Source organism: Cyprinodon tularosa, unplaced genomic scaffold, assembly GCF_016077235.1.
Source record: "Cyprinodon tularosa strain WSP-4 unplaced genomic scaffold, ASM1607723v1 ctg62, whole genome shotgun sequence".
In the NCBI taxonomy this organism is placed as follows: Eukaryota; Metazoa; Chordata; class Actinopteri; order Cyprinodontiformes; family Cyprinodontidae; genus Cyprinodon; species Cyprinodon tularosa.
This window is the reverse complement of record NW_024039363.1, coordinates 880926-908341: the sequence shown is the minus strand read 5'-3', so window position 1 is coordinate 908341 and position 27416 is coordinate 880926. Positions and strand designations below refer to the sequence as shown.

At 43.5% G+C, this 27416-nt stretch overlaps 2 protein-coding genes across 4 annotated transcripts in view; both read right to left on the bottom strand.

Annotated features, from left to right (window-relative positions):
- Positions 1–1051: 1051 nt before the first annotated feature.
- LOC119798366 (axin-2-like) lies at positions 1052–25540 on the bottom strand. 2 transcript variants are annotated; one of them, XR_005282709.1, is made up of 11 exons: positions 24713–25540; positions 21976–22107; positions 19743–19845; positions 17648–17788; positions 17034–17560; positions 16705–16881; positions 16404–16616; positions 15846–15971; positions 15042–15200; positions 11369–12327; positions 1052–1131 (listed from the first exon to the last, which is right to left on the bottom strand). XR_005282709.1 is itself a non-coding variant. In XM_038307799.1 (10 exons), exons 1-10 carry the CDS (start codon positions 25504–25506, stop codon positions 12201–12203), a joined length of 2499 nt encoding a protein of 832 aa, XP_038163727.1. In that variant the 5' UTR covers positions 25507–25540; the 3' UTR covers positions 10945–12200. The 2 variants fall into 2 exon arrangements, 1 of the variants encoding a protein (XP_038163727.1); XM_038307799.1 differs by lacking the exon at positions 1052–1131 and having other exon boundaries at positions 10945–12327.
- The window catches only part of cep112 (centrosomal protein 112), a 182547-nt gene continuing 180631 nt past the window's right edge, over positions 25501–27416 (bottom strand). For both annotated transcript variants that reach the window (XM_038307796.1, XM_038307797.1), the window contains one exon: positions 25501–25639. The gene's annotated coding sequence lies outside the window, so the exon portion shown is untranslated. The remainder of the gene's footprint in view (positions 25640–27416) is intronic.

Here is a 27416-nt window from a genome sequence, read left to right as displayed (position 1 = left end):
ATGGATGGATGGATGGATGGATGGATGGATGGAGTGGCCATATTTAAGAAAAGCTGGGTTTAAAGCTGCAGACAACTATAAATTCATAAACTATGTTGGACTTAAGAGTCACTTCAAGGTTCAAAAAGATGGATGGATGGATGGATGGATGGATGGACGGACAGACAGACGAATGGACGGACAGACGGATGGATGAATGGACGGATGGATGATGGATGGATGGATGGATGGATGGATGGATGGACGGACAGACAGACGAATGGACGGACAGACGGATGGATGAATGGACGGATGGATGGATGGATGGATGGATGGATGGATGGATGGATGGATGGATGGACGGACGGATGGATGAATGAATTGACGGATGGACGGCTGGATGAATGGATGGATGGATGGATGGATGGATGGATGGATGGATGGATGAATGGACGGATGGATGGCTGGACGGATGGATGGATGGATGAATGAATGGATGGATGAATGAATGGATGGATGGATGAATGGACGGATGGATGGCTGGACGGATGGATGGATGGATGAATGGATGGATGGATGGATGGATGGATGGATGAATGAATGGATGGATGGATGGATGAATGGACGGATGGATGGCTGGACGGATGGATGGATGAATGGATGGATGAATGGATGGACGGACCGATGAATGGACGGATGGACGGCTGGATGAATGGACGGACGGATGGACGGCTGGATGAATGGACGGAGGGATGGATGAATGGACGGACGGATGGATGGATGGATGGATGGATGGATGGATGGATGGAGCGGCCATATTTAAGAAAAGCTGACATTACAGCTGCAGACATCTATAAATTCATAAACTATGTTGGACTTAAGGTTCTGTTAGAGTCTGTCTTGCTAAAAAAAACACATAATAATATGAGGCGAGAAACTTTCTGAAATTTGTCAAACCCTCTGAAGCTGACCCAGCCTTTTTTTCTGTTTACTCCACTCAGTGTTTCATAGTTGAGCAGATCAAACACGGTGCTAAGCTGTGGGTCTGTTTACTGCAGCTCTGATCCACACCCAGCCACGGACACACACACACACACACACACACACACACACACACACACACACACACACACACACACACACACACACACCCTCGCACAAACACTGCAGCACTTTTTCCACATTTAGAGGGTTTGTTTTGACGTTTCATCTGGATCACAGATTTCTCCTCTCTCCCCACTTAATCATTCTGACTTTAGGTCACTTCTCTTGGCCTCTTTTCCTCGGACAACTTTTATCCAAATATTTTCTTAGTGGTCTTTGAATTAATTCCTCTAATGTCTTATCTTCTGCATCTGCTCACTTTGCACTCCTGCTGACTTCTTTCCAACGCAGTTCTCATAAGTTGCACCTCATTCCATCAAATCCTCTTTTTCCAAACATGTTTATGACCTCTCCAATTACTTTGAAGAAAAATCTGCACATCAGTACAACCGAACTGTGGTTCGCAGCCTTATGAGGTGTAAACAGCTTTTATTTTATGTGGCTTTTCTCCTACTTTTTCTGTTTTCTATTTTTTTTCTTTCCGAAAACTGAAATCATCAAATAAATAAATGTAAATTTACCCATGAAGTGATGCAGACGAGGTCGGCTCCTATGATGATGATTCTGACAGTTAACTAAGGAAAGGGAAATGAAGCATAACATAACCAGTGACTTTGATTTTATGTGAATTTTATTCTTATCCTCTTTTTGTTTAATGCACTGTAAAATCGAACTGTTGTTTCAAACGAGGCGTGTTTTGATCGATGCATCGTTTGTATGTCGATGTAGGTTTCTATTTGCATCTGTGAAAGCAATGCCCACGTTAGCATCAGTGTTCTTGCCCATCTGTTGTTCAGACAGTATTCTGCTGAAGCTACAAAAATAAAAGCTTTGTGACTTTAAGAAAATGAGTGGGGTTGTTTATACATTGTGAACATGGGGTCTCAGGTTCAGGTGGAGTTTCAAATGGAGATAATTGTGGGTAAAACAGGTCAGGTTTTGGGCTCTACTGGTGTGGGTGGATACAGGCTTTTTAACTTTTTTTTAACTGGGCCATATTGGCGCAGATCAAAGCAGGGAAGTGGTCTGATTTATCAAGCTATTGAGCTAAATCAGTGACAGCTTGGATTGACATTTAAGATTAGGCATTGAAAATTCAAACATTAGAAATGCAAACGCAAAAATAAAAAAAAATTCCCTCCCTCAAAAAGATTATTATTCCATTTTTTAGCTGCAGCACTTTTCAATGAGAGATGATTTCAGTGTCACTGCAGAGTTCCGTCAGCTACGATGTATCTGCAAACTAGCACTGTTTTTGCATCAGGGGGCGGGGCTAAACTGATGGCTCCTTCAGATTAGCTTAAAGAACCACCAGGGGCATAGCCAGAAATTTTTAATAAGGGTGGCCAGACAATAACCAATGTACACTGAGGGGTGGCCAAAACAGATAGGCGCCAGAACCTCTGAGTCACTTCAGGAACAGTGTAGATTGAAGACTAACTATAACTATACTTTACTACAGCATTTGCTAACAAATAGACACATATATTTTAGTATTCATCCTGTCTACATTAAAAGTCTAGGCTTGAGTTCTCGGTCAAACATCTGATTCATTGTCTTACCAACTTTTATCAATAATCGTTTTGTATAAAATGTATATTTACATGTACTAATATTTACAGTAAATTAATTATTTTTTATTAAAGTAGATATTTATCTCTGTCATCTATGAATCTTCAGTGAAATGAGAGACATAATTTTCTCTTTACCCCATAAGACAAAATCTAGTTCTGAAAAGAGCATGAATTCGGTATCTAACATCTTTAATGTTAATATATTGATGTACATAATTAATCACAGTATTTTTGTTGTCAAGTAACTGTATACATATGAAAAATAAAATTTTAAATAAGTTAGAACATTCCACCTGAGAGTATTACTGCTTCCACCATCTGTATTAGAGGGAAAAAATGGTAGGCGTGGCCAATGATTGGGTAAGGGTGGCCATGGCCGCCCCTCGCCCCCCACTTGGCTCCGCTTCTGAAAACCACATGCCCCCCCAGTTGGCATTCAAGATTTCGAGAAGGCCTTAGGCCCGGTCCACACAAAGTCAAAACGAACACGAAACGCTACGTAAAATAACGGAGACGTAAAATAAATGTGATCGACCACATGAATGCATGAAAACGCTGCAAAATGTATGCCAGGCCTGTAAGTGGCGCTGTGGTGCCAAAGCAAAAATAGGCGAAAACAGGCAACGAAATGTTGGGCATGCGCAGTAATATTTATACAACAACCAAACCGGAAAACGGCCCTGCGGGTCCATTTTCGTGGTTCAGTCAAATTGAGGTGATGAACTATGTCTACTATATTGCTCTGTTCTTCCTGGAGATATTCCAGAAGAAGAAGATTCTGTTGTAAGCCCGACAGCAGGGTGAGTAGCATTAGCAGCAACCATTCAACACAGTACGGCGCCATTGTTGTTGTGATACTGTGTCGTGCATGCGTGTTTAGAGGCGGCGCTATGACGCATACGTGTAAAAAAAAAATGCAGTTAGAGCTTAAAGATGGGAATGCGAAAACGGCGTTTCAAAATCTTCCCACTCTGAAGGCTTAATAAAAAAAAGATTGTTTACAGACCCCCGAAACGCCGGCTTCGTATGGATGAGAGGCTGGTTTGGTGAAAAATTTGTGAATTTAGGCCAGGGTTTGACTTCGTGTGGACGGGGCCTTAATCCAACTTGTTCCATAGCAGAGAATGGAAGCTACAATGGACATGAAATAGTAAAGGCTGATTTACACTCAGAAACCAGGTCGTCTGTGTGTTTGTAGCAGTGAACGCAGATACGCCCCCGCCCCTTCCGCAGACACTCTCGTGCACCTCTCCAAAATTGTAGGTGTCCGCAGACAGAAGGCATCTGACTGGTCAAATCTACATTTGCTCTACACTATGCGTATTTCCTGTTTGGTACCTTACCGGCTTTTTTTTTTCTATGACCGTCATTGTGGAAAACGACTCAGGAAGACGGACCAGCTAGAAGAGCGAGGTGCGCGAGAATGCTGGGACCCTTTTTCCACCTGGATCTCCGCTCTTTTTTGGCCTCAGTTTGTTCGTGATTGTCCCTCTTGCGTCGTGGCGTGGATACTCTCAGAACAATAACAATCATTTAACAATTTTCTTTAATGCTTTGAATCATTGGGTGTTCGAGATTGCCATTGTTTTTATTTTAGAGCTTTTGTAGAAGTTGTTTGGTTGTTTTTAGGCATCATGTTTATATGCTCTCACACAGCTCAGGCCATCATGAAACATGATCTAGGATATACAATTAAACAAAAGCAAAACTAGAAAGGGGGGTTTATTCCATGATATTATATTTCCTTGCATATTTTCCCTTAAAGAAAAGACTCCACTTCTGACTTTTCGATCGTGGCACAGGAGTGTGCACGTAACGTGTCTCGATCCAACATTGTTTATCTGTTCCTGTTTCATATCAAGGAAGCATTAAGGGCATCCATACTGTTTAATAATCATTGGGATGTTTAGGTTGCAAATGCAAGTCAGACCAAAGAGAAACCAGACCCACCGTCGCTGCACGCTGAGCCCCCAAACAAGAACCACATGTCCCCCCATTTGGGCTTTTTCCCCTCTCTCTAGATAGCCTCATGCTATATTACCCACACAACCCCTTCACCCTGGGAAAAAAAACATGGAAGCACAGAGACTGAAAAACACATGTGGTTAACAATAAAACTTCACATGCACTCTGTGTACCCCACCAACCCGACCCCCCTCCCCATCCCGTATCTGCTCCAAACGGAGAACACACAAACATCGACCTACAAGTAGAAGTCCTACTTAAGAGGACACACTGAAACAATGGGAAAAGAGGAAGGAACATCAGGCAGCAATCTAAGCCGTCTGAGGCCAGAAGTAAAAACAAAGATCATGGGGGGTCTCTGAAAGGCTCAGTTAGAAAGAAGGTGACTGCAGGCTCCAAGAACAATGCCTACCCTGCGGCTTAGTGGGGCTGCCCCGTGCACCAGGTGAAATCTAAGTAAAGAATAAACAACAAAGCAGGACAATAGCACACCCTCTTTTTTACAAAAGATGCTCTTCCTTCAGTTGTGTGCAGGATTCATGCAGAATTCCCCGGGCAGGCCTGACTAACTTTTACAGCTTCAATCTTTCCCCTGCCTTTAAAGGCAGAGAGCGAGTTAGGTGCAGCAAAACTTTTCTTTTTTAGGTTAGAGGAAGTAAAAAACATGTAGTGTTTCGATTCAGAATAACTACCTGAAAGAAAACTGAAGTCAAAAGAATATCTTATTTGTTTGTATTTATTTATATTGTGGTGTCTAAACTGCTCTGTTCTCAGTATGAGTTTCACACAGAAGGATCATAGCTGGCGCACCGGCTCATTCCTCCATAAATAAATGTAAATAACCAATAGATTCTGCGTAAATAAGCATCCATTGGTACATGAGAATCTTTGCACAGTTTATAAAGTAGCCTTTGCTCAACTAATATTTCATTTTTTCTGTTGCAGTTATGCTACAACTGTAATGCTGTCCTGTCTTGGGCTAAAAGAGAAAACGTAACTAATTGACATGCTGTGTTTTGTTAACCTAGGAATTAAAAACTGGGATGTCTGAGTGATGTAATCTCCATGGCATTTGCATTTGAGTTTATTGCCTCTGGATGCCCTTATTCTTTATTATTTGTATTTGATCATTTTGTGCTTAAATTAACAACTTTGAAACATGATGTTTTAAAAAACAGTGAAAAGAGGTGATTGGATGACCCTTAAGTGAGGAAAAAAGCAGTTGAAGTACCGTAGAAAGGTTTTACAACTATTCAATTCACCTTGTATAAGGACCTGGATGAAACGTTTCTTTACAAGATGGTTTTCTTGGGTTTTGACTTGCTAACCTGATCCTCAGCTCAAGTCTCATTACAAAAAAAAAGAAAAACTTTATTTCAGAAACTTTTATTTCAACTGTATTCATTGAGAGAAAAGTGATCCAAAGTCCCTTGTGTGCAAAAACTTGACAATTCTTGAAGCGTCGGAGGCAGAAGCTCAATACCCAGCTGCCTTTTCTGCCTCCACAACTTTCTCATTAAGGTTCTTCTCCGACTGTCACCACAAAACTCACCTGCTCTCCCTCCAATTCGAGCTCAAGAGTTCAGCTGCCAGCAGCTACAGCAGCCATCTTGGATACCCTGCCTCCACTTCCTCTAACAAACAGGAAGAAAACAAGACAGAACAAAAACTATTGTATCTAAGTAGTTATCTGATTTTTACATGAGGAGAAAAACTCAGAAATATTTCTTTAATTTAAAATTATTTAAAGCCTCAAAGGGAGGATTGGATTTCTGACCTTCAAGCTTTTATTGGATGCACTTCATAAAGCTATGATGTCCACCGAAGGCAGTGATTGGCAACTAAAGATATTAGTATTTTACAGTGGAAAAACCAAAATCTGAAGTTTTTTTTTTTATTATTGTTTTAGGCACATATTTAATTAATACATGTCCAAGGCATTTTGCATGGCCCTTATACAAGGTAAAATTTTTCCCATTGGGTTAGCTTGCAATCACAACCTACAATAAATTTTTCTGTATATGCCAAAACAAGATTATTTAATAATGTGAATTGGAACGAAAAAAATCTATCCAATTTTTAAAGATAATAACCTGCATTTTAAAAGATACAAATTTTGGAACCATGTTTCTCTGCCAGCATCGCACACCTATTAACTTGTAGCCTATTCATCTTGGCAAAACAACTTAAGGCCGCCACAATTTGATGAAGGTTCTGACTTTGACTGAGCCATTGTATCGCTGGCTGCAGCCCCTTGCAGCTTTTCTTCTGTGTTTGTCCTGCATTTAACTCCACCAATCATCTCAAAGCAGCTCCTCTGTCACAGCATGCCCATGTCATGATGGTACCAACCCCATGTCCGCGCCCGAGAGGGAACGCTTATTAAATGCATTCAAGAGCGTGCACGAGCCCATTTCTTCTCGTGCAAGCTCTGTTTAAAAGCTGCTGTTTGCATCGCTCGTACAAGCTTACTTTCCAAAATGGGGACGAGTACGTGGGACGGCATCACGTAAACATATCACTAGAATGATTGACAATTAGGAGTACCACTTATTTTGATGATCCACCTGGAAAAAGCACATCCTCCACTATACCTTTAAAACAACTTCTGGATGTGGTGCATGTTTGCTATTTACTAACATGTTCTGACTTTATATTTTATTGACACATTCCAGGATTACTAATGAGATAACTTCTGATGCTGTATTTTAGTTAAAGGTACTGTTTTTCAGATTTTCATTTTTATTTTCATGTTTAAAAACACTGATGTTTGGTTTTGATTTAATGTGATGAAAATGTGAGGCTGTTATAAATTGGATTTTTGCAGGGCACTGTAGATGCTCTCTATCAGTCTGTGAAAGCATTCAGCTCTAATGTACGTCAGATTTAAAGAAAGAATTTGTTCTGGTTAATCTAAAAATGTTCAGCCTTGGAGTTTGCCGTTGATTAGAGTGCGGTGTCGAGCTGCGTAAAATCATGTGACCCGGTCACATGGCGCTGTCGGGATCAGCTTCGTCAGCGGCGCCTGACCAGGATCCAGTCGAGGCCCCCTGGTTGACCACAGTCCTGCGGCTGTCTGGGTCGGTGCCTCGTGTGGAACAACTTGGACTGTCGGTCCAGGTTCTAAATGAAGGGCTGCGGGACCCAAAATTGGGGGTCTCGTTTTCTTCTATCCATCTCTGGTGGGATGGCTGAAGTGGCTTTAAATGAACCTGAGGTTTGTGGTGGCACACAGTGAGCAGCGTTTTCCCAGGGTCTCTATACTCAGCTGTTCTTTGACTTATTCTGCACTTCTTTCAGTTTTTTGTTCTTGCTATAAGATGCAGACGGTTTTATAACATTTGTTTAAAAACTCAAGAGCTTTCGGGGGGAGCGCATGTAGATATGAACCAGGTGGATTTGCAGCTACAGGAGCCTTTTCGATTATACTTTTAACTGGATTTATTTGGGTTGGGAACACAGGAGTTTTTGGATCAAATCAGTTGTGATTTACAGGTCCTGGAAGTCTAAGACATCTGGGAACATTTGGGCATGAGTCTTTCCACTGTGCAAACACTGAAGTGTCTCCAGCTCTGATATTCATTCGTCACTCAGCTTACACAAATAATCTGTTGAAGTTCATGATCAAACCTTTAAATGCTCTTAAATCTCCATACCGCTGCAAGTATAAAAACCTCTACATGTGTAAATAGAGGTGTAAAGTTTACCTATCCGTGGGCATTCTTCAAAAAGATTACCCTCATCTGAAATAGCTCTTTGCACAAAGATGGGTTGAGAGGGCCCCCCCTGACTGCGCAGCGCCACTGAATGAGAGCTTCTAAAGATGATAAAGGATGGCCTTCAAGTGTATGCACTGACCTTTCCTGATGAAAGGAGTCCAAAAATGCTATTTTAACAATATCATGATGCCCTTTCAATATGAAAGGCAGCATAAGCAACTCTCTCAACCAATGGAAGTTGAAAGGACACCCCGGCGGCAGAGGAACGAGGTTTGCAAGAGGTGTGTGAAGATAAGAGTCAGCAGGTGAGTGAACCTATAAAGCCAAGCCTATAAATGACTTCATGTAAAGTTTTTTCATAGGATTCTACTTTTGCTTTAGTCATGAGTGGATAATTTGATATTGGACAAACTGATGTTTCTATAACCAGGGACAGGAAAACTGTGATTTGTATTCTTTCTAATGCAATAGATTAAAAAGGTTTTAATCTTTTTTTTTTGTTCCATTTATCCTCACCAATTGATACTTTAGCCAATTACTCATCTTATCATTTAGTGGTGCACTTGAGTTCTGCCACTCTAGCTTCATAACTGTTGCCAAATCAGCAAATTCCAAGATTAACCTTCAGTTAGCATTAGCAACCATTCAACCCACCTGTTCAGAAGAGGCAACTCATGTGAAACTAATTTACTATTCCTTTAGTAATCAGAATTTTTCAGACCCATCAAAGTCTTTAAAGCCCTTATTTATATACTATATATAAGCATATATATTTCACAATTAAAAACACAATCCGGCAATTTTTAATCTATCCATTAGGAAGGATAACAATTTTTGTTTTAGGCTGCTAATACAGCATAAACATTTGTCACATTTAAAATCATGATTTGAAACAAAAAATCTAAAACGTTTTCATTTATAAAAGCACGTTTTTAGACAGTTAAGAGCTCCAAGTCACCCAACCAAAGTCTCACATTTAAGAGATGAAGATGTTGACCTGCTTTGTAGAAAAGTTCCATCTTCGTAAGAATGGATGGAGAGCATTGCAGAGCACCGATTTAAATATTTAGCCATCGATTCTTAATTGGATTCATGGTTCAGCCATTCTAGCACATAAATATGTCTGAATCAGTCCAACGTTCCCACTGACCATTCAGGCTTTCAAAAAACATTTTAGAGACTGAGGTGGACTTGGTTTTCTTCAAGTCATTTAATTGGTGGTTTGGATTTTATTTAGGAGCACAAAAATATGTGTTTAATACAATCCAAAGTTTTCAGATCTTTATAAAAAAAAAAAAAAAAAAAAAATCTAATTCAAAATTAAGGACTACTTTGTTGTGATTTTAACTTTAAATCTTAAGTTGCATAGTTGTAAAAGAATCAAGGAGTAGGACCAATCTGCCATGTCACTGTCCTCTCTCTATTATCAATACTGCTGTGGGTGGAATCATGGAATCACACCCAGAGGGTGTGACTGGCTGATTAAACAGGTAGATTCCTTCTTTAAGTTTTTAATCATTCATACCGTGACTTGGTTGAGATTAAGGCAATTTAACATACCTTTATGTGCTTCTCATTGTTCAAATTAATTCATTTAACTAGTTTAATCCAGTTTGCAGAGAACATCTTAGAGCAGAGACGGGAAATGTGGAGTCAACAAATCATCTCCATGTCATGTATTTAATCTACCCAGCTAATTAACCAGGTGAGTCTAATCTGCACAGGTTGATCCACGGTGAAGATTGGACTCACCTGCTTCAGTGGGTGGGTAGATCAAATACAGGACATGGAGATGACTTGTTGACTCCACATTGCCTATCTGACTTAGAGCAACAAAAGGACCATGAAAGGAAACATGAGAGCAGCACAATGTTTTAAATATGGACCATCCAATCATAACCTTCCTAACTATTTAAGCTTTTTACCCAAACAGCTGAATATGCCGCATTTTATTGAGCAATATTGTCTCTGTTGGATATTTTCTCTCACTACACTGACTGTCAGATGTCTTTATCTTGCCCCCCCCCCCAAAATGCAAATCTGTCCCACTTTTTATGGGACAGAACTATTTATGTACCGTAATGGAATAAAGAGGCGATGCATTTTCTCTTCTTTTGGATTTAGTTTTTTAAAACCAAATTTTTACCAGAACAAAATAGGCAAGAAAAAAGTTCATGATTTTTAAGTGTTAAGCTCATCAAACAGCAGACTGGTTTTATTACCCATTTATCCAACAAGGGTCTGGGAAAAAAAAAAACGGAATTAAATCTCATTCCTTCGTGGTATTTAAAGAGCCGCAGGAGGCCCAAAGTTTAACCATATAAATAGTCGAGTGAGATGTACTCATGACAAACTGTATAATTACCAAATGTCTCATTAACACACACTTAACTCTCCCTCCTTCTCATCATAAAACACACAGAGGCTCTAGTGGCCAAATTAATGCTGCATGTTTTAATTTCCAGCAGGGAGCGAATTAAGAGCTGATAATGGATGCAAATCTATCGGAAATTTCTCACAGGACCAGACGAGTTGCACCCTGCACAGCGGGCGCGCACACACAAACACACACAAAAAAACAACAATCACAGGAGGCAGCTTGCTAATTTGAAAAATAGAGCATTTTAATAAAGGCTACATCTCTTTATAATTACAATAATTAAAGTACCGAGGCATCTTTTAAATGGAGCTCTATGGAAACGCGTATTTTTCTTTTTTTTTTTTTTTACATTTTACACGTGGAGCTGAAGAAGCCATGAAGAATATCGGAAAACATAGATGTGATGAAACGGATACTAAAAAGGTGTTTAAAAAAAAAAAATCTCTTTTTCTCTAAACATAAAAGGCCCCTTGTAAAAACCAAGGGAGTAAACCAACCCTGAAAACCGGGTGAAACATGGCAACAACCCATGTACGCACAGTTACTGTACACTCGATGAAAACAGCATGAACATAGTGTAAATAACCGCCGCCGTCATCTTCATCTGCAACTCACAGTGCAGAACACACACACACACACACACACACACCAAGGAGCCTATTTTAGAGCTTTCTGTTGGGAAGCATTGGTGTAAACATGTTGGGAGGGGGCTTGAGGAGCCGATCGGAGTAGTTTCCTCTACACAAGCAGGCTTTTTGTGCGATGCCTTTGCCACGGCAACAAAAGGCACTAAGACGTGACTGATCAAGGCTAACCGGACAGAGTCCCAAAGCAGGGAATTAAACATTAATAGCATTTACGCTAGCTTTGTCATTAAGGAGCCCTTCAGAGCAGACGGAGAACTCATCCACTGATAGATCTGCAGCAGTAAATACATGATCAAAGCTCCAGCAACTCGCTGTCCAGAACACAGGAGGGCGTTTTAAACATGAGGCGTTCAAAAAAAGGCTTTCCTTTTGCTCTGAAGGGAGAAATCTTGGAAAACTGGACGTCTCATCAATCCGAGCAACATGTCTCTGGGATATTTCCAATAAATAGTAATAGATATCTATATCTATACAATATACATGTATATCTGCATATACATATTAGTAATGTGCTGGCGAGTGCTTGTGATCTGCACAGGCGGGATTCAGCTGGGTTCTCAGTCTCACATTAAACCCACCGCCCTGCATTGCTGAGTGGTCATTCACCTAGTCTCTAGAAACTTCAGAAACACTTCAGTCCAGCATGGCACGCTCCATGTTGCTCATCCATCCCAGCCGAGTTCCTCTGATAGTCCGGTTATATCCATATGGGCGAACCCTCGGTGCTCCTTCTCCTCAGTCCTTCAGTCTTATCTTAATGAGAGGATATTATCCACAGAGGCAGGAGGAACCCGTAGGAGTATAATTCCATGTTGCTGACGGCAGCAAGGAGTCACTCCATCCGCTCCACCTTCCCCAGGATTTTGCCCTCATACGTGGGCAGCAGGGAGCCATCGTCTGACACCTCCTCGAACACGGCGCCGCACTCAAACTCGTCACTGGCTTTTTTAAAGTAGTACCTGCAGCAAAAAAAAAAAAAAAAACTTTAAGAAAGGAACAATAATTCCAATTTTCCCAGTGTAAATGTTTAGACATTAGGTCAGAGGGGCCATTTTCACTTCAATACCTTTACTCTAAAAGCCCTAAATAAGATAAAGTCTAACTAATGCCCCACAGGAGTCTGTCATTATAAACCCAGCTGCTCTAAGAAGGCTTTAAACGTTCAGAATATTAGTGAAGAAAATGCATTGTGAAGAATAAGGAACCCAGCAGACAGGTCAGGGAGGGAGAAATATGGCTAATCTCCACTATAACGGGGAAATCTGTAGAAAAATCCACCAAATCAGGCATTTAAAGCAAACCAGGAAGAAGATGCACTGGCTGGAAAGGTGCTTAAAAAGGACATTTTGCTGGGTTAAAAAAAATAAGGCACATCCTCCTGAAAACAACCCCCCATGGATAAACACGATGATGGCAGAATCATGCTGTGGGGGGGTTGATTTTATCTAGCAGAAAAGTGGATACTAATGAGACAGTTAAATACATGCAGTCCTAGATGACAGCTTCATTTACGACCTGCCTCTGTAGCTCTACTCAAAGAAAACCATCGAAAACTCAAAATGAGAACAAGTTAGAGAGGTTGCTGCCTGGTTTATTCCTATAGTGATTTAGAGATTTTAAAATCAAACGAGGACGTTAAAATCAAACGAGGACGACGTATCGATGCCTCTCACTGGCAGCTGACAAACAACTTTATGAGTGCAAGATAAAGAAAAAACAAAAATAAGGCCATGACTTCACCGGGATGTAATGATGCAACGCACACACACCTCCTAACTGCTCATTTAAGAGGAAGAGAAAACAGCAGGGGTGAGTTGGTTGGTGGGGTCTGGGAATTCACTCATTAACTATGTAATGGAAAAAACGGACCCAATTTGCCCCATATGTGGGGTCTCTGGAATGTATGAAGTTCTTTTTTTTACGAACATGCCATGCGTACAGGAGAGCATGAGCCCAGATGGTGCAATTAGCACGAGGGTGGCCGCTAATAAAGAGAAGCCCAGGAAGACTTTAAATAAATGGGGCCTGGAGGAAACCAAGTGAACGAGATGCAAAATGGGAGGAAAGAGCCGAGAAAACTGTGACAACCGTTTAGAGGGTACAAAAAAGAGCAAACGTTGATCCCTCCCACTCTGAATGAGAAAAAAAAGGACTTCAAAGAGCTATGATGTTTTCTTGGGGTTTTTTTTTTACTAAGAGACCGAATTTCCACTGGAACATGTTTTATGTGGCTAGATCTTCAACCCCCCCATAACACACACACACACACACCGCTCCACCTTCTCTCTAGTTTGCACTGACATCTGGCACCAATATCGTCTGGCAGGGCCAAGCAGTACTGTTCTTTGTTGAACCGCTGCCATGTTGAAATGACCCAACTCCACACATTCTCTGGCTGCTATTAAAGCACCATGCAGCTCGCTTCCCAAAAACGAAGAAGAAAAAAGGCAGAAGGTATGACACAGGAACTGAGACGATGAGCCGAAGCGGAAAGGAAGATGATCCAAGAGGTAAGCGTTTGTCACATCTGTTAATCCATAAAAAAAAAAAAAAAAGTTCACATCTGGACAGGAAGACGGTTCTTCCCTCCCTCTCAGTTTCACGCCTGTAATTATTAACATGACGCTCGAGCCGTGCCCATTCTAAACATCGTAACAGTATAAACAATAAGTGTTTGATCTTTTTCCTTTAACGCCCACTGGATAAAAGCTATCAAAGTTACTTCTCCCTCTCTTTCTTTAAGCGAACAGATCTGGCATTTAACTATCCGTCTCTCCAAAATATCCATAAAATGATTACAACATGTGTAAACACTGTGCGCATTCAAGCCAACACACATCCCCACGCTCACAGAAGAGCAGCGGGAGGAAGGGGGGGGGGGAGAAAAGGAAAAAGAAAGAGAGGCCCTGATAGCATCAGTGAAGAATTTGCACACTGGCCATTTGTGCGAGTCTTTGTTGGTTGAAATGAAAGAGGCCGAGGCTTCAAAGCCATGTGTATTAAGTGTGCCTTAGCATGGAAATCAATACCAGATGGGACCCAAATCGCTGCAGTTCAAACTCTCCCACTAACCCCTGCGCCGCCCTCCCTCTTGTCTTTTTCCTTTTTTTTTGTTGCACATGCACAAAAGCCAGCCTGACACCAACCGAACAGAAACAAACAGGTCTCAACATCGTAAGGCATTCAGAGATTTAGAGTTTTGCCGTCTTGAATGGACTGCAGTATCCTGGAATAGCCTAAACGCCCCTAAACTCATTTCAATCTGGAGCCAAAACCATACAGTATTTGAGGATTTGATGGAATAAAACCAAAAAGCTCGATATGGTGGTAACTAAGATGGCCTATTGCTCTGAGCACAACATCCTCACATGTAGACAAAGAGGTGACAGTATTATGCTGTGGGAATACTGTTCATCTAATGAAAAAAATCATCCAAAACTAGCATTGATTAGAAAGTTAGGAATGTTTAAGACTGGCCTAGTCAAAGGCCTAGTCAAAAAGCTCGCTAAAGCTTTTAAATCAGAAATAAGCTAAGCCTTAAAAAAGTGCAATAAAACAAAGTTTGTGGTTTAAATGTGAGGATAATCTTAAAACTCTCAAGAGGTAAATGGCAGCCAATAGTTCTCCTGCATCATCCTTTTAGATCCAAAACAATTATAATCCTTCAACGCACCTATAGTTGCCTTTTTTACGGAGCTGCTCCTTAAAGTGACCCAAGGTGAGGCTGTGACTCTTCATGGTTCTCCGGTAAGGGATCTCCTCGCCACAGAAGAAATAAGTCACCACCGTCTCTCCGCTGCTCCCTGCGTGGCCTCCCAAGCCCTTCTTACACCTGTCAGGACACAAAGACCAAAAGAAACTTAGTGAGAGGAGACATGGACACAGGTGGAGCATAATACAGTGATGAAAAGAGGAGCAGGAAATCCAGCAAAAGGCGTGTAATCATGTAGCAGCTGACTATGCAAGCCTAGAAATAGGACGGCTGTCAGTGAATGTGGGAGTCAGAGAAGAAGCACAGCGTTATCAATTCTCCTTCAGCTGGGTCCAAGGCTTTGTAGGCCGACTTCAGAGGAGCTCCCTCTGAACTAAGCTCTGCTCGCTGCAGCGAGCTGCCAGCTCACTGAAGGACAGCCAATATTAATGATACAAATATATATCAGCATGAAAAGGAAGCGGCAGTCAGGTGGTGCAGTGACAACATCCTCCACAGTCGCAGCACCAACATGACACTGGTGCAAACACAGAGGAGGTCTGTATGCAAAGCTCAAAATAGCCTGCCTCCCTTTTCGGGTTGGTGTAAGATTATATGTGTGTGTCGTTCTCTGAGCACGCACATTTAGCAGTGCAGGTGTCAAAGAGGAAGAGTTAAAAGGGTCTAAGTACACTGGAAGTTGGACGTTATAGCTCAGAGCAGGAGGAGGAGGAGGAGCAGAGAGGAGAAGAGGAGAAGGAGGGCAGGACGCTAGAGGCATCGTACTCTTCTGATTGGAGACCAGGGCTGGTGGTTATCAGGCCAGAGGGGCCGGGACTGGTGAGGGCAGAACCCCCAGCGTGGACTGTAACTTGGTGGGTCTTCTCTCGCTGAACGCTGGGCAACGAATGCCTGAAAATTAGCAGAAACATAGAACAGATGTTAGTCTACTTGATGAGACGGCCCTATATGAAAAACAGAGTTTAAGAGAACAAGGATGTGCCTGAAAGTCCACCCTAACCACTATATTAGGCACTTTCTAGGTGTTATGCCATTTTAGATGACTGTCTAGTGGATGAGTGATAAATCGTGGATTGCTTTCTGAGGACAGCTCTCCTCAGAAAGCAATATAGGACTTTTTGTCACAGCAGCGACAAATAAAGATGGCAGAGGCTCCATGCAGGGAGGCAAACTCACTTAACCAAAAGAGAGTGAAAAGTAGTGATTATCTGTCCAAATGCTCAGTTAACTGTACAGTCCCCGCTCTATATAGTGATTGATGGGCTTGGGGTGCAAATTCAGACACAGCCCTAAAGTTTTTTAAAGGGCCGGACGCGTCTGTACCTTTGTTTGGGGGGCTTGAAGGACACCTCCTCCAGTCTGCGGCAGGCCTCTTCTAGCTGGGATAAAGTGTTGGGAGGAGGCAGAGGGGGCATAGCGGGGTCTTGGATGAAGGGCTGAGCTGGTTGGTGGTTACGTAGGTGGCCACAGCTTCCTCCGCCGCCCCACGTGTGCGTCTGTGTCGAAGAGCCTCCGAACTTTTTGGCACTCTGGTTACTGCAGGACAGAGGAAATTTTTATTAGCCGAAAGAAATGTGTAGGAGATAAAAATGGGGACATTTTAAACAATCGAACATCCACTAACCTGTGAGACTTGTGCCTGCTTTGGCGTTTACTCTCCAGGATCCACTGAAGCACGTTCTGGGTAGGGTCTGTCGTGTCTGTGGGCAGCTGTAGGATGCCACAGTCCTCTGTGCATCCGTCAGCGACCCCGTCCTCAGAACCTGAGAGACAGATGCGTCTCGATAGGGAGCTGGAGCGCCTGGAGGAACAGAAGGGATTCAGGTAAAAATAACATCTTTTTTCATAGCTAAAGTGTATGGAGTGAAAAAGAGGAAGACTAGATAACAGGAAGGCTGAACGGAGTACAGAAACAGCTGCTTCGTTTAATCCTTTTGAAATGTTGGAACTCACCCTGTGCTGCTCTCTGTTGAGACGGCGCCACACATCTCTCTGCCCAGACTGCGGCTGCGTGGGTAAGCCTGGCAGGACTGACACCTGCCGCTGGAGCAGACACCTTGCACTCTGAGGGCCGCCTCTCTTTCAATCTGCTCCTTAGACTTTGGACTGGCATGGTGGTGGATGTAGTGGTGGTGAATGTGTTTGGTGCTCTGCCTGCTTACTAGGGTCCGGTTGGAGCCTAAGGCTAGAGCAAAGGTGCCTTGGTCTGGAGTTGCTGAAGAACTGGTGGGTCCAGCTCTCACATGGGCTTTGCCTCCAAAGCCTGCACAGGCGTAGGACCGGTTCTCTGGGGAGCTGGAGCGAGGAGAGTGCTGGATGACGGTGGGCGACTGGCAGCCGGGGGTCTTTAGGACCCGGGAAAGGTGCTCATCCAGGATGGCCTGAGGATCCTCCTCAGAGGAGCCAGAGACGATGGCTAAAGGATGTGGGGAGAGCTGCGGAGCTGCAACCGAGATCTCTGAATCTTCCCTTTCCTCCTCCTGCCAAAAAAAAACAAACATAACCATGAAACCCCAGTATCATGGCAGGAAATTAGGCAGACCAGTTACAAGCCGCATCACACCAACCTCCTGAATCTGCTGCAGCCTCTCCTCCAAACAGTTGAAGGTGTCCTGTTTCCTCTTCAAGCTCTCCAGGCGGGAGATCAGCTGGGCGGCAAACTGAGCCGGCTCCAGAGGGACCATCTCCTTCGGAGGACGGTTTGTGCGCTTCGAGGAGGAAGGAAATGGATGAATTAGCATGTGGATGATTCCAAAAATCAAGGCAACACCCTGCGCAGCTTCCAAAGTCATTCCAACTGCCGGCAGTAATAACCACAGCCTAATAACTGGCACCTAAGGCTTGTTTCAGGGGGCGGCGGGCCTGACGTTCAGTCACGCTGGGTTGGGCCTCAGCTGGTTCCCTCTGTCATCATCAGCTAGCCTCCAAAGTCAGCTCACTTCAAAGACTTCCTCGTCAAATATCAAACACTCAGTAGGGGAGGATAGGGTTGTGGAAGGAGGGATAGATTGATGGGAAGCAGTGGCTTTACATCTAGGAATAAAAGCCATAGATCAACAGGGGGTGAAAGGACTCCAGGGAGGATAGGATGAGGGATGAAAAAAAAGAAGTAATGGCAGAAGTTGGGGTGCAGAGATGTGCTCTTTTAGGATAAAATAAAAATGAGGAAGAGATAAAGGTACTTAAAACTGGGCTGGGGGATCAGAAAGGTGGAGGAAATGTATTCCCCTACCCCATCACACACTGGGCACCTTTAAGCTACCATGTTGTGACAGCGAACGTCTGAACACATCTTAAAATATTTGCCTTTTCGGTACAGAGGCTTTCTTTATCGTTTCTCCATTTTTCCTGCTATTTCCATATCTTTGTAGTCAGAATAAAGAAGTAAGACAGAAAAAAAAACATCTGACTGAAAGAGAGGAGAGCTGCTGCATTGTGGGAATGGCAGCCAGATCTGATCTGTGGAGCTTTGTTTAATCCCTCAAACTTCCTGAGTTGGTCTAGAATAAAAGTTTATAGTTAAGTTTAAAGTACTTTGCAAATGTATTCACACCCAGGAAGCATTTTTCCCCACAATTCCACTTTTACAATTACATATTTGAGGCATTTTCAGGATCTATATCCATCTACCCAAACTATGACAGAGCATTATTGAGAGGTAGCCAACAGGTTAATGGTAACTCTGGATGAGCAGCAGAGATCCACAGCTCAGGTGGGAGACTCTGAACTCCATTAATCTTGCTCCTCATGCAGACAAAGCCACAGTGGAATAATAACAAAAGATGATATAGCAACTAAAATGCAAAGTGGGACAGATTGCACTTTGGCGTTGGAAGGTAAGAAAATATGGAAGAGTTGAAGGTGAGTTAGAGAACTTCTGCAAAGTGTTGAATTTGCCTATAGCTCTGCTAAACTTGTCCCCCCTGCCTCAGTACCCTTCTCATATTCTTCTCTCTTCCCAAAAACCTTAAGCTACCAACTCCCGTCTGACCTGCTGAGAGCTCACATGACATGCTCAGACTCTTCCCTCAGATCCTTCACTTTTATGTGGGAGAGATGGAGGGGAGGGGTTAGGGTCTGTGTGTGCGAGGATGGGGATAGGGGAAGAAAAAGGGGGCCATCTCAGTTGGAAGTTGTCACTTTCCCCCGTGCGTTTGCTCCATTCATCTGTAGATCAAAGCGCCGTGTTCGTGCGCGTCACTGCGAGCATCTTTGTGTTTCTGTTGAGGAGCGGGGCTGATTTCAGGGCCCCTGGGATAAGGCGGCAGAGATCTTCCTCATCTCTTCCTTATTCTCCATATTTACAGCATCGGCGGGGAAGAAGGAAAGAAGCGCTGGGGCGATAAACAGCTTAGGGACCTCCCCCTTCCCCCTACAGACTTCAAGGAACCCTAATGGAGGGAGGGGGGTGTAGGTGACACCAAAGGTAGGTGGGGGGCTTTCGTTTGGATTCGTGTGCGAGTGGGAGGCAGGGTCTTTGACGCTACTTCTTCAGATCTTTGCTGGTGTTGTTGAATCGAGAATGCCAAATACAGTTTGCACAGCACTATTCATAGAACTGAGAGAGACCCGGAACGGAGGGTGGTATGGAAATGACACTGTGGGACCCAGGCTCAAAAGACTCCAGATTGAGAGAGTGTGTGCATGCGTCTGTGTACTCACAGGGAAGGCAGGCAAAGAGACTTGGCTGTTCATCCTCATGTTTCGCTGCATCTCTCTCTGTAGCTGCTTCTTGGAGCCCATTTTATACGGAGGAATGCCATCTCTATTGGGGGGGTTACAGGGAGAGATCACAAAAGGTCAATTACCCAATCAGATACATCATTAAAGCCCGCTCGCTAACCAAGAGGACAGATCAAAAGGCACTTCAAGGAAAAGGAAATCTAATTTATTAATTCCTCTTTCAGCCTTAATCTGAGGACCGGAGGTTAACCAAGTCTGAGTAGACTGGACTATCCACTTCAACACGAGGCAGATCGAGGGAGGTTTTATTTGCCCCAGAAATGACACTCATCTCCACCTCCCAACATCCACACCAAGCAGTGTTCTAGTTAGGGGGGGATTTAATAACTAACCTCAAATTAGCTGAGTTCTCTGTCAATCTTTGGCTTCATTAGATTGAAACAACTGTTCACTGCATATTTACAGCAGTTATTTCTACAGCCATTAAGCTTCAAATATGACCCCTGTGAGGAGGAAACAGGACGGAAATAAGCGTTTGGAGCAAAGGACAGATGAACAAATGGAGCATCTAATGAATAGAGTCTGAAATAACACTCAATTCAATGTTTTTTTCAGAGTAATCAATACTGCAAAGGGACCCTGTGTAGTGACAGCATTCCTTTACCCACAGCTGGACTGAGCCGCTCCGCACACCCCTTTAAGAACCTAATGGAGGGAATTTATCAAAGACGCGACGCTAGTTAAATCCGACCATCTCCCTCACGCAAAGATGACCTCAGCTCTGAATCTCTACGTCCGTGTTCAGCAGAAGCTTCCAAACCAATCCGAGGAGCACATTTCTAGTTTTGCTTTGGAACGCCACTGTAAGGCGCATGAGCAAAGCCCCCCCACCCCCCACAACACACACACACACACACACACACACACACACACACAAAACACTCCCAATCTTCATTTGGCAAGCTCTGCCGCAGCCAGCCTCTGATCTCGGCACATCAAAAGGCTGGTTTGTAAGATAAGGTAACGTTTGAAGTCTGCGCAGCTGCATTCCCCAGCGTCCAAGCAAATCCATAAATAAGATATAAGCAAAAATCCCCCCCCTCCTTCTCTCTATCACAACATTCTTTCTCTTCCCAACTGAGCGCCTCCTCCCCCGTAACCATTTTCCTCATTTTTCTACCCCCCCCCGACTTTATCTGCAAATGTTATTCAAATGTTTATGGGTCTTTATAGCTGTGACCTACTGAGACGCAGATATTGTGATCAAGGCCAAAGTGGGCAGGAAATGAGGTGGGAAAGTTGGTGTCCCTGTGGCTCAGGCTTTCAAACTGTTCTGGGCAAAGTACAGCAGAGTCGGACCGTATGTACGTCTTTAACTGCTGTTTAAAAAAAAAAAAAAAAAAAAGCCCCTGTTAAGTGCAAGCCAATGGTTTGTGCTGGATATCAATGCTTTGCGCTGGTATCTTTTACCTGGTCATGGTTGATCTAACAGATATGAACCAAGGAGGAACTTTGGACATAGATTCTTCTACTTTCTGGCCAAGTAGAAAGTCTCTATATAAGGCAGAGACAGCACCTTGTCAGGTAAAGGACACGTGACTCTGCTGTAGGAGAACGAGGCCCAGGGCACGTACATGAAAAGCCTGTGGTCCACGTGGACGGCCTGATTCATGAGAGCCAGTCGGCTCTTCAATCAGCAAACTCAAAGAAGGCTGATCATTAACAAGTTAGGAAACTTCTTTTATGTCAAACAGAAAGTAAAATCCCCCCTTTGATCATATCAGATCAGGATTATTAAGTCAAGATTAAGCAGGAGGTTTTTCCATTTCATATAAACAACTAAAATGAAACTCAACAGGAGCAGGGTCCAGATCTTTGAATGGAAATAATCTTGTGATCAAAATCTGTCTAAGGTTAACCTTACAGGTTGGTTTAAAAAAAAAAAAAAAAAAAAAAAAAAAAAAGAAACACTGCAAATCAATCATTACATCTTTTACTGTTTTTTTTTAAGACTGAAAACCAGCTCTGTCCGAGATCCTTCAGTATAAAGGCCACAGAATGGGATCCAGATAAACCAATAATTATTATTGACCCTACCTACAAATAAATATCCATGCAGTTTGGTTTTCTGCAGGAGAACTGGGTCGGCTGAGGGGCCTAATTGTTGCTTCTCCCCACAAACACTTCATATGTTTGATTAACATTGACTTACACACTGCCGTCAGTCACAGACATGGCGTCATCTGTCAAGGCGTCGCTGGAAACCTCGCTGTCGTTGGTGCTGCTGACAGGGGCGAAGGAGCCCGCATGGTAGGGTTTGATCTGCTCTCCTCTCTTATAGGATCTGAGAAACAACAGAGTCATATTAATACAACTAACCCTAAAAGCTGAGGGTCCTAAATCAAGCCAGGTTGTCTGTTTTTTTCTTCCTGATGTTTAAGAAGGGGGGGGGGGGGGGGGGGGGGGGGATAAAAGAAATGTGTGGCTATAACCTTGGCTGCTAAGAACGGCAAACATGACGAACAGATGTGACAGGCTGGTGTGGGGAGGGTGGGGGGTGCTGGCAAACTTTGTGGGAAAAACTTCTTAAATGTCCCACAGTTTCTCTTTCCACTCTTCTCTTCCACCCTCACTCCCTCTCTCCCCCCCAGCATGCATGCCCCGCTGTGTTTGCATTCTTGCCATGGTACAGGAGAAGGAAAGCAGTGAGGGGGAGGGGGTGGGGAGTAACCCCCCCTTACAAAAAGTTTAGGGTGGAAGCATGGGAGTCTGTCAGAGAGGGAAAGAAAGGGGAGAAAAGGGAAGAAGGGGAGGGTCTTGGTAAGGAGGGAAAGAGACCCAGCATGACTAAAGCTGCAGGCCCCCCAGCTCCAGACTGACCTTCAGAGGGGGCTTGCAAAGAGTCAGGTATTTAACACAGCTGGCCCAGCATTCTTCGCTCCCTGCCTCTCTTTCACCCCCTCATTTATCCTTTCTCCTCCCTCCCTTTCAAGAGCTGCAACCGTCCTCCCTCCCTCCCTCTCTCTCTCTCTGCGCTTCCTTGCCACTCTGAAAGCACGCCTCGTAGTCCCCGTCCCTCAGTTTTCAAAAGGAAGAAAAGATAAAAGTAAAGAAGGCCGGGGATGGGGAGGGGGGTGCAGCAATGGAGGGAATCTGAGGAGAACTCACAAACAACAAGGGGAGGAAAGAGTGAGGGGAGGAGGAGGTTTTGATTCTGTACTGTAGCTGCTGCCATTAAGGGTTTGTTTTGCCTTTTAAGAGAACTTGAGTCAGAAGAGATGAGGAGGAAAGGGACAGCACATGTTGAGGGTTTAAGCCAGAGACAAGTGACTGGATGAAGGTGGAACATGGTGCCACGACAAATGATCATCTGTTGATCATCTGGCTCAAACCTTTCATCGCTAATTGACCCCGTCTTTGAAAGGAAACGTAATAAGCTACAAGCACAAAGCAAAACAGCTGACTGCAGCCTCTGCCTGCGACATCTGGGGTAGCAGGCATATCAAACTGAGCAATAATCTGAAATAATTCATAGATTCAGGCAGTTCTCATTATGAAGACAATATCCAGCTTAAACTGCTTAGTTCCAAACTATCCCAGCTGTTCATAAGTGGTTGACAGAAACTGTTAAAGGCTAATTACGCTTGATGCACGGATATTTAGCCTGGAAAATGAGCCTCTTCTCACAGCGTCAGCAGCTTTTACAGTCTGTGCGGTTTTCCCTCATAGAAATTTTCCCAGGTGCTCCATGCAGAGTTCATACTGAGGGGTATGGAAGCCCAAAATGATGTAACCTTGTGGACACATCAAACATATACCAAGCTCAACACCTTCACTTTCTCTCTAGAAAAAATAAACTCTTCCATTTAGGAATTATTCCAGTCACAAAAAAAAAGAACATTTACCATGTGGACACTTAGAAAGTGTCAACTGTCCTTCTCATTGAATGAATGAATGCTGTTGTAGATGAAAAGCTATGAGTGGAATGTCTGTAAAGCAGCAGACTGCAGGCTAGCTGCATTCCTGCTCCGTAGATCTGAGACATATTTCACCAGATGAATGGATTCCAACCTCCTTATATAACCACATCAGCTGTATATCTATTGGAGCTGAGATGCTAAAGCTAAAAGGGAGTGATGGGGACATTATGTGCTTTATATAAAATAGTGTTAATCATAACAATCAATGCTAGAGATATTCTGAGGACTGACTGAAATAATGAGATTTATAGGTTTAACTTTGGTGACACCCAACATAATCAAATAACATGAAATTTATAATTCAAAAATAGTAAAACTTTGTTGGTTTGCAAATATGTTCCAATACTTAAACAGAAAAACAAACAATTTTCACCTCTTCATTTAAAATAAAACTAATTAAATGGAGTTTGTGTCATTGTTTTCACACCATGAAACAACTTAAACTGTCCTCTACCAACACACATAAACCAGGAGGTTGTAAATACTTTTAAGCACTCTGTAGTGTCTTTCATTTTTTTCTCTCTCTTTGACTTAAACAAACAGAGGAAGAGCTATGAAAACACCTCAATGAAACAACCCTCACTTCAAAGTGACATCTAAAGAGCCACTGGTAGATTTCTATCTCTGCCTAAAGGCTTTTGACAGTGGTTGAACAAGAGGAGACATAGCACAGCAATGTCATCATCTATTATTTGCTGGCTGGGGCCAGAGCCAGCCTCTGCTCTGTGAACTTTTCCTCTGGAAGACGATCAGTCACTCTGCGGAACCATTTCAAAGCTCCGGAAATCCAGGCGAGCGCCAGCAGAGGGCTGCTGCTGGAGACTTTGGGAGAAAGAGGGGTGGGGAGATCTCTGCAAACTTAGGAGAAGGAGGAGGGGGGTGTACACTGGGAGACTAAAAGCCAAGGATAATGTGGTTCTAGAGTGTGCATAATAATAATAATAAAAAAAAAAGGTATTGGACACCTACCTGTATCCCTTCTCCACCATCTCCATGGCCCTCTGCGTAATGGGGACCCTCTGCCCCTTCAGTCCAGCCAGAGCTTTGGCTTTAAAGTCACAGTTCCACTCCTCCTCCTCATTCAGAGTAGGCAGGTATCCACAAACAACTTTCAGGCTGCCCAAAGACCCCGGGCTGATGAGACTCGGGTTCTCTCCACCGGTCCGAACATATTCAAGGTAAATGTCAGAGGTCAGGAACACCTGGTAGGCGTTCTCCTCCATGTTGGTCTGGATCTCCGTCTGCGCCTGGTCAAACATGGCAGAGTCGATGTGCTGCTTCTTGATGTTGTCCCGGATGAAGGTTTTGGTGGCCGGCTTCAGCTGCTTGGCCACCACGCTGTTGTTCTCGATGTAGCGCTTGTAGATCGCTTTGGCGACCCGATGCGTTTTGGTATCCTTCAAGTCCATTTGTCTGAAGCCGTTGCAGGCGAACCAGAAGTCCAAGGCGTCTGCGCTTTTCTCCCGCTCCAGGAAGGTCCTGAACAGAAGGGCGCCGTCCTGATCTCCCAACAGGGAGTGAAGGGACTTTGTCCAGCGGGAGAGAGGGGAGTCCGGGGAGGCGCTTCCCTCCGGCTCCCCGAGACCATCCTCGTTCCTCCGCGCCGAGGAGCCCGGAGAGCCGATCGGAGCGGGTTTGGGGGGTTTCATCACTGCGGATTTGCTGGGGTAACGGGGCGCATCGCCCTCCTCCCCTGGCACAGGGGGTCGAGGGGCATCTTCGCGGAAACTATTGGCGATATGGTCCATAAGCGGGCGGCTCATGTCTCTGAAAGCAGCAGGAGATGGGAGCAAGAGAGAGAGACTGTGCACTGATCGCCTCCTCTGAGCTCCTACTGTAATCTCCTCACTCTCTTATGTCAGCGGGGGGGCTTCTCTCAGGCTGCCCGTCTTCTCTCTGAAACACAAAATATTGATCTAATCACAACCAGATCGGCCCCGATTTCAAAGACACCCAGGAACGCAGTCAAAGCCTTTGCTGGATTTTACAGGAAGAAAGAAAAAAAATCAAAGAGCAGTACAGTGCAAAACTGAAGCAAAAATCGCTGCAGCAGCATTACATAAAGCATTTCTCTCATCAAACTAAAAAAGGAATGGGATTTCCACTTAAAAGCGCAAAGAAACAATAAATCAAGTGATTTCAAAAGAATGCACCCGCACCATTTCAAATAGAGCCAGAACAAGCTTTACGCACAGACATGTCTACTTGCCCTCCCTGTCACTTTTCTAGTTTCTCATTCCCAGGACTCTCAACCTCACTAAAATTAAGCCTCCCCTCCTCTCCAGTACCTGTAGGACATCGATCAACCCAAAAAGATGGAAAAACGTGACCAAAATAGTGAGCTGGAAGTCTAACTCCTTGGGGGTGATCAGGGCGCGGAGCAAACATATTACTTTCACCTGAGATTCCTCACCATGCAGCTATAAATCATCTGGGTTACTTTAATCCGAACATCTGGAGAAAAAAAAAATCCATTCGGTTTCTCTAATGGAGAAAATTACAGCCAAAGTCCCAAGAACATCAAAGTCTCTGATCTTGTGGGGGAGGAATTGCTCAACAAGAGTCGGGTTGGCTACTTCTAAAGGATTTCTCACGATTATTAAAGTCTTAAACCAAACCTTTTTAGAAATACGAGAAAGCTAGTGGCAAACAGCGACGTTGTGGTTATTTTTTAGGATGTAAACTCGAGAAAAGTGGACAGTTTCCTTCCGAACGTTACTTCAAAGGCAGATCAAAGGGAATTCCAATGGGGGCGAGTTTGAGGAGGCAGTCCTCCAACTTACCATCGATCCACGAGTTCGTTTCCCCGCGAATTAAAACTCCACAAAAAGCGCGTATAATCCACATTAATGGCGTCCAAACACGATGAAAATGGAATGGAAAAGAAAAAAGTAATAAAAATAATGTTTCTCTCTTTTTTTCCCCTCCTCCCTGGTGCTCTTAAACTGCCATGCCGCACCGCAGGTCTCTCCTGTAGGCGACTCCAACACCAACTGAACCGAGAGGCTGGAGCAGCGCACTTCAAAGTCAGGAACCGACTGCCTGGTCCTGGCAGCTGCATAAAAAAACAATCACTGCCTTCTTTCTCCGGAATATATATATAAAAAATCTCATACCACAAACATTTAGATATACCTCACTCATCTGGTATGAGGTGCACTTTGAAGATGGTTCGGTTATTTCCTACTGTGTAAGCGTTTTTTTCACGTATCACTGCAGATCGCGAAGTTATAGCAACAGCACAGGACCTTATCAAAGTCAAGCAATCTTGAGCCAACTCCCTGAGGGTTTGGAGCGTCAAAAGTAACTGATCTGCCGCCTCAATAGCATTGTCGTTACAATCCGTCTATTGCCACATATACTTTAAAGACGTTGGGGCTGTTTCCTCTGAAGCACAAAAAGAATTTTATGAATAAACCCTTGAAGAGTTGGTTCATAGGGCTGTAACGTGGAAGGTAGTCATATGTCTTAATTGTTTATATTATTTTGTCTATTTATCTATAATTGCTGTTTTCCTTTTAATTTTTCTTTTTTTTTATCCCTCAAATAATTAAAGTAAAATACTTACACATTGATAAGCTCCTGACTCTCCAATGACAAATCAGAACCACAGTAGTATCATTGCAATGGGATAGAGGGTTTACTTATCATTTGTCTATTATCAAGCTGGAAA

Bases quoted from the DNA above. Each gene is read 5' to 3' on its own strand.
- LOC119798366 (XM_038307799.1), bottom strand. From the start codon at position 25,506: ATGAGCCGCCCGCTTATGGACCATATCGCCAATAGTTTCCGCGAAGAT. The intron at 19,846-21,975 runs GTAAGTCAATGT...CCCCCCCAATAG, and splicing joins TCTGTGACTGACGGCAGTGT to AGATGGCATTCCTCCGTATA. The intron at 16,882-17,033 runs GTGAGTTCCAAC...CTGTTCCTCCAG, and splicing joins TCAACAGAGAGCAGCACAGG to GCGCTCCAGCTCCCTATCGA.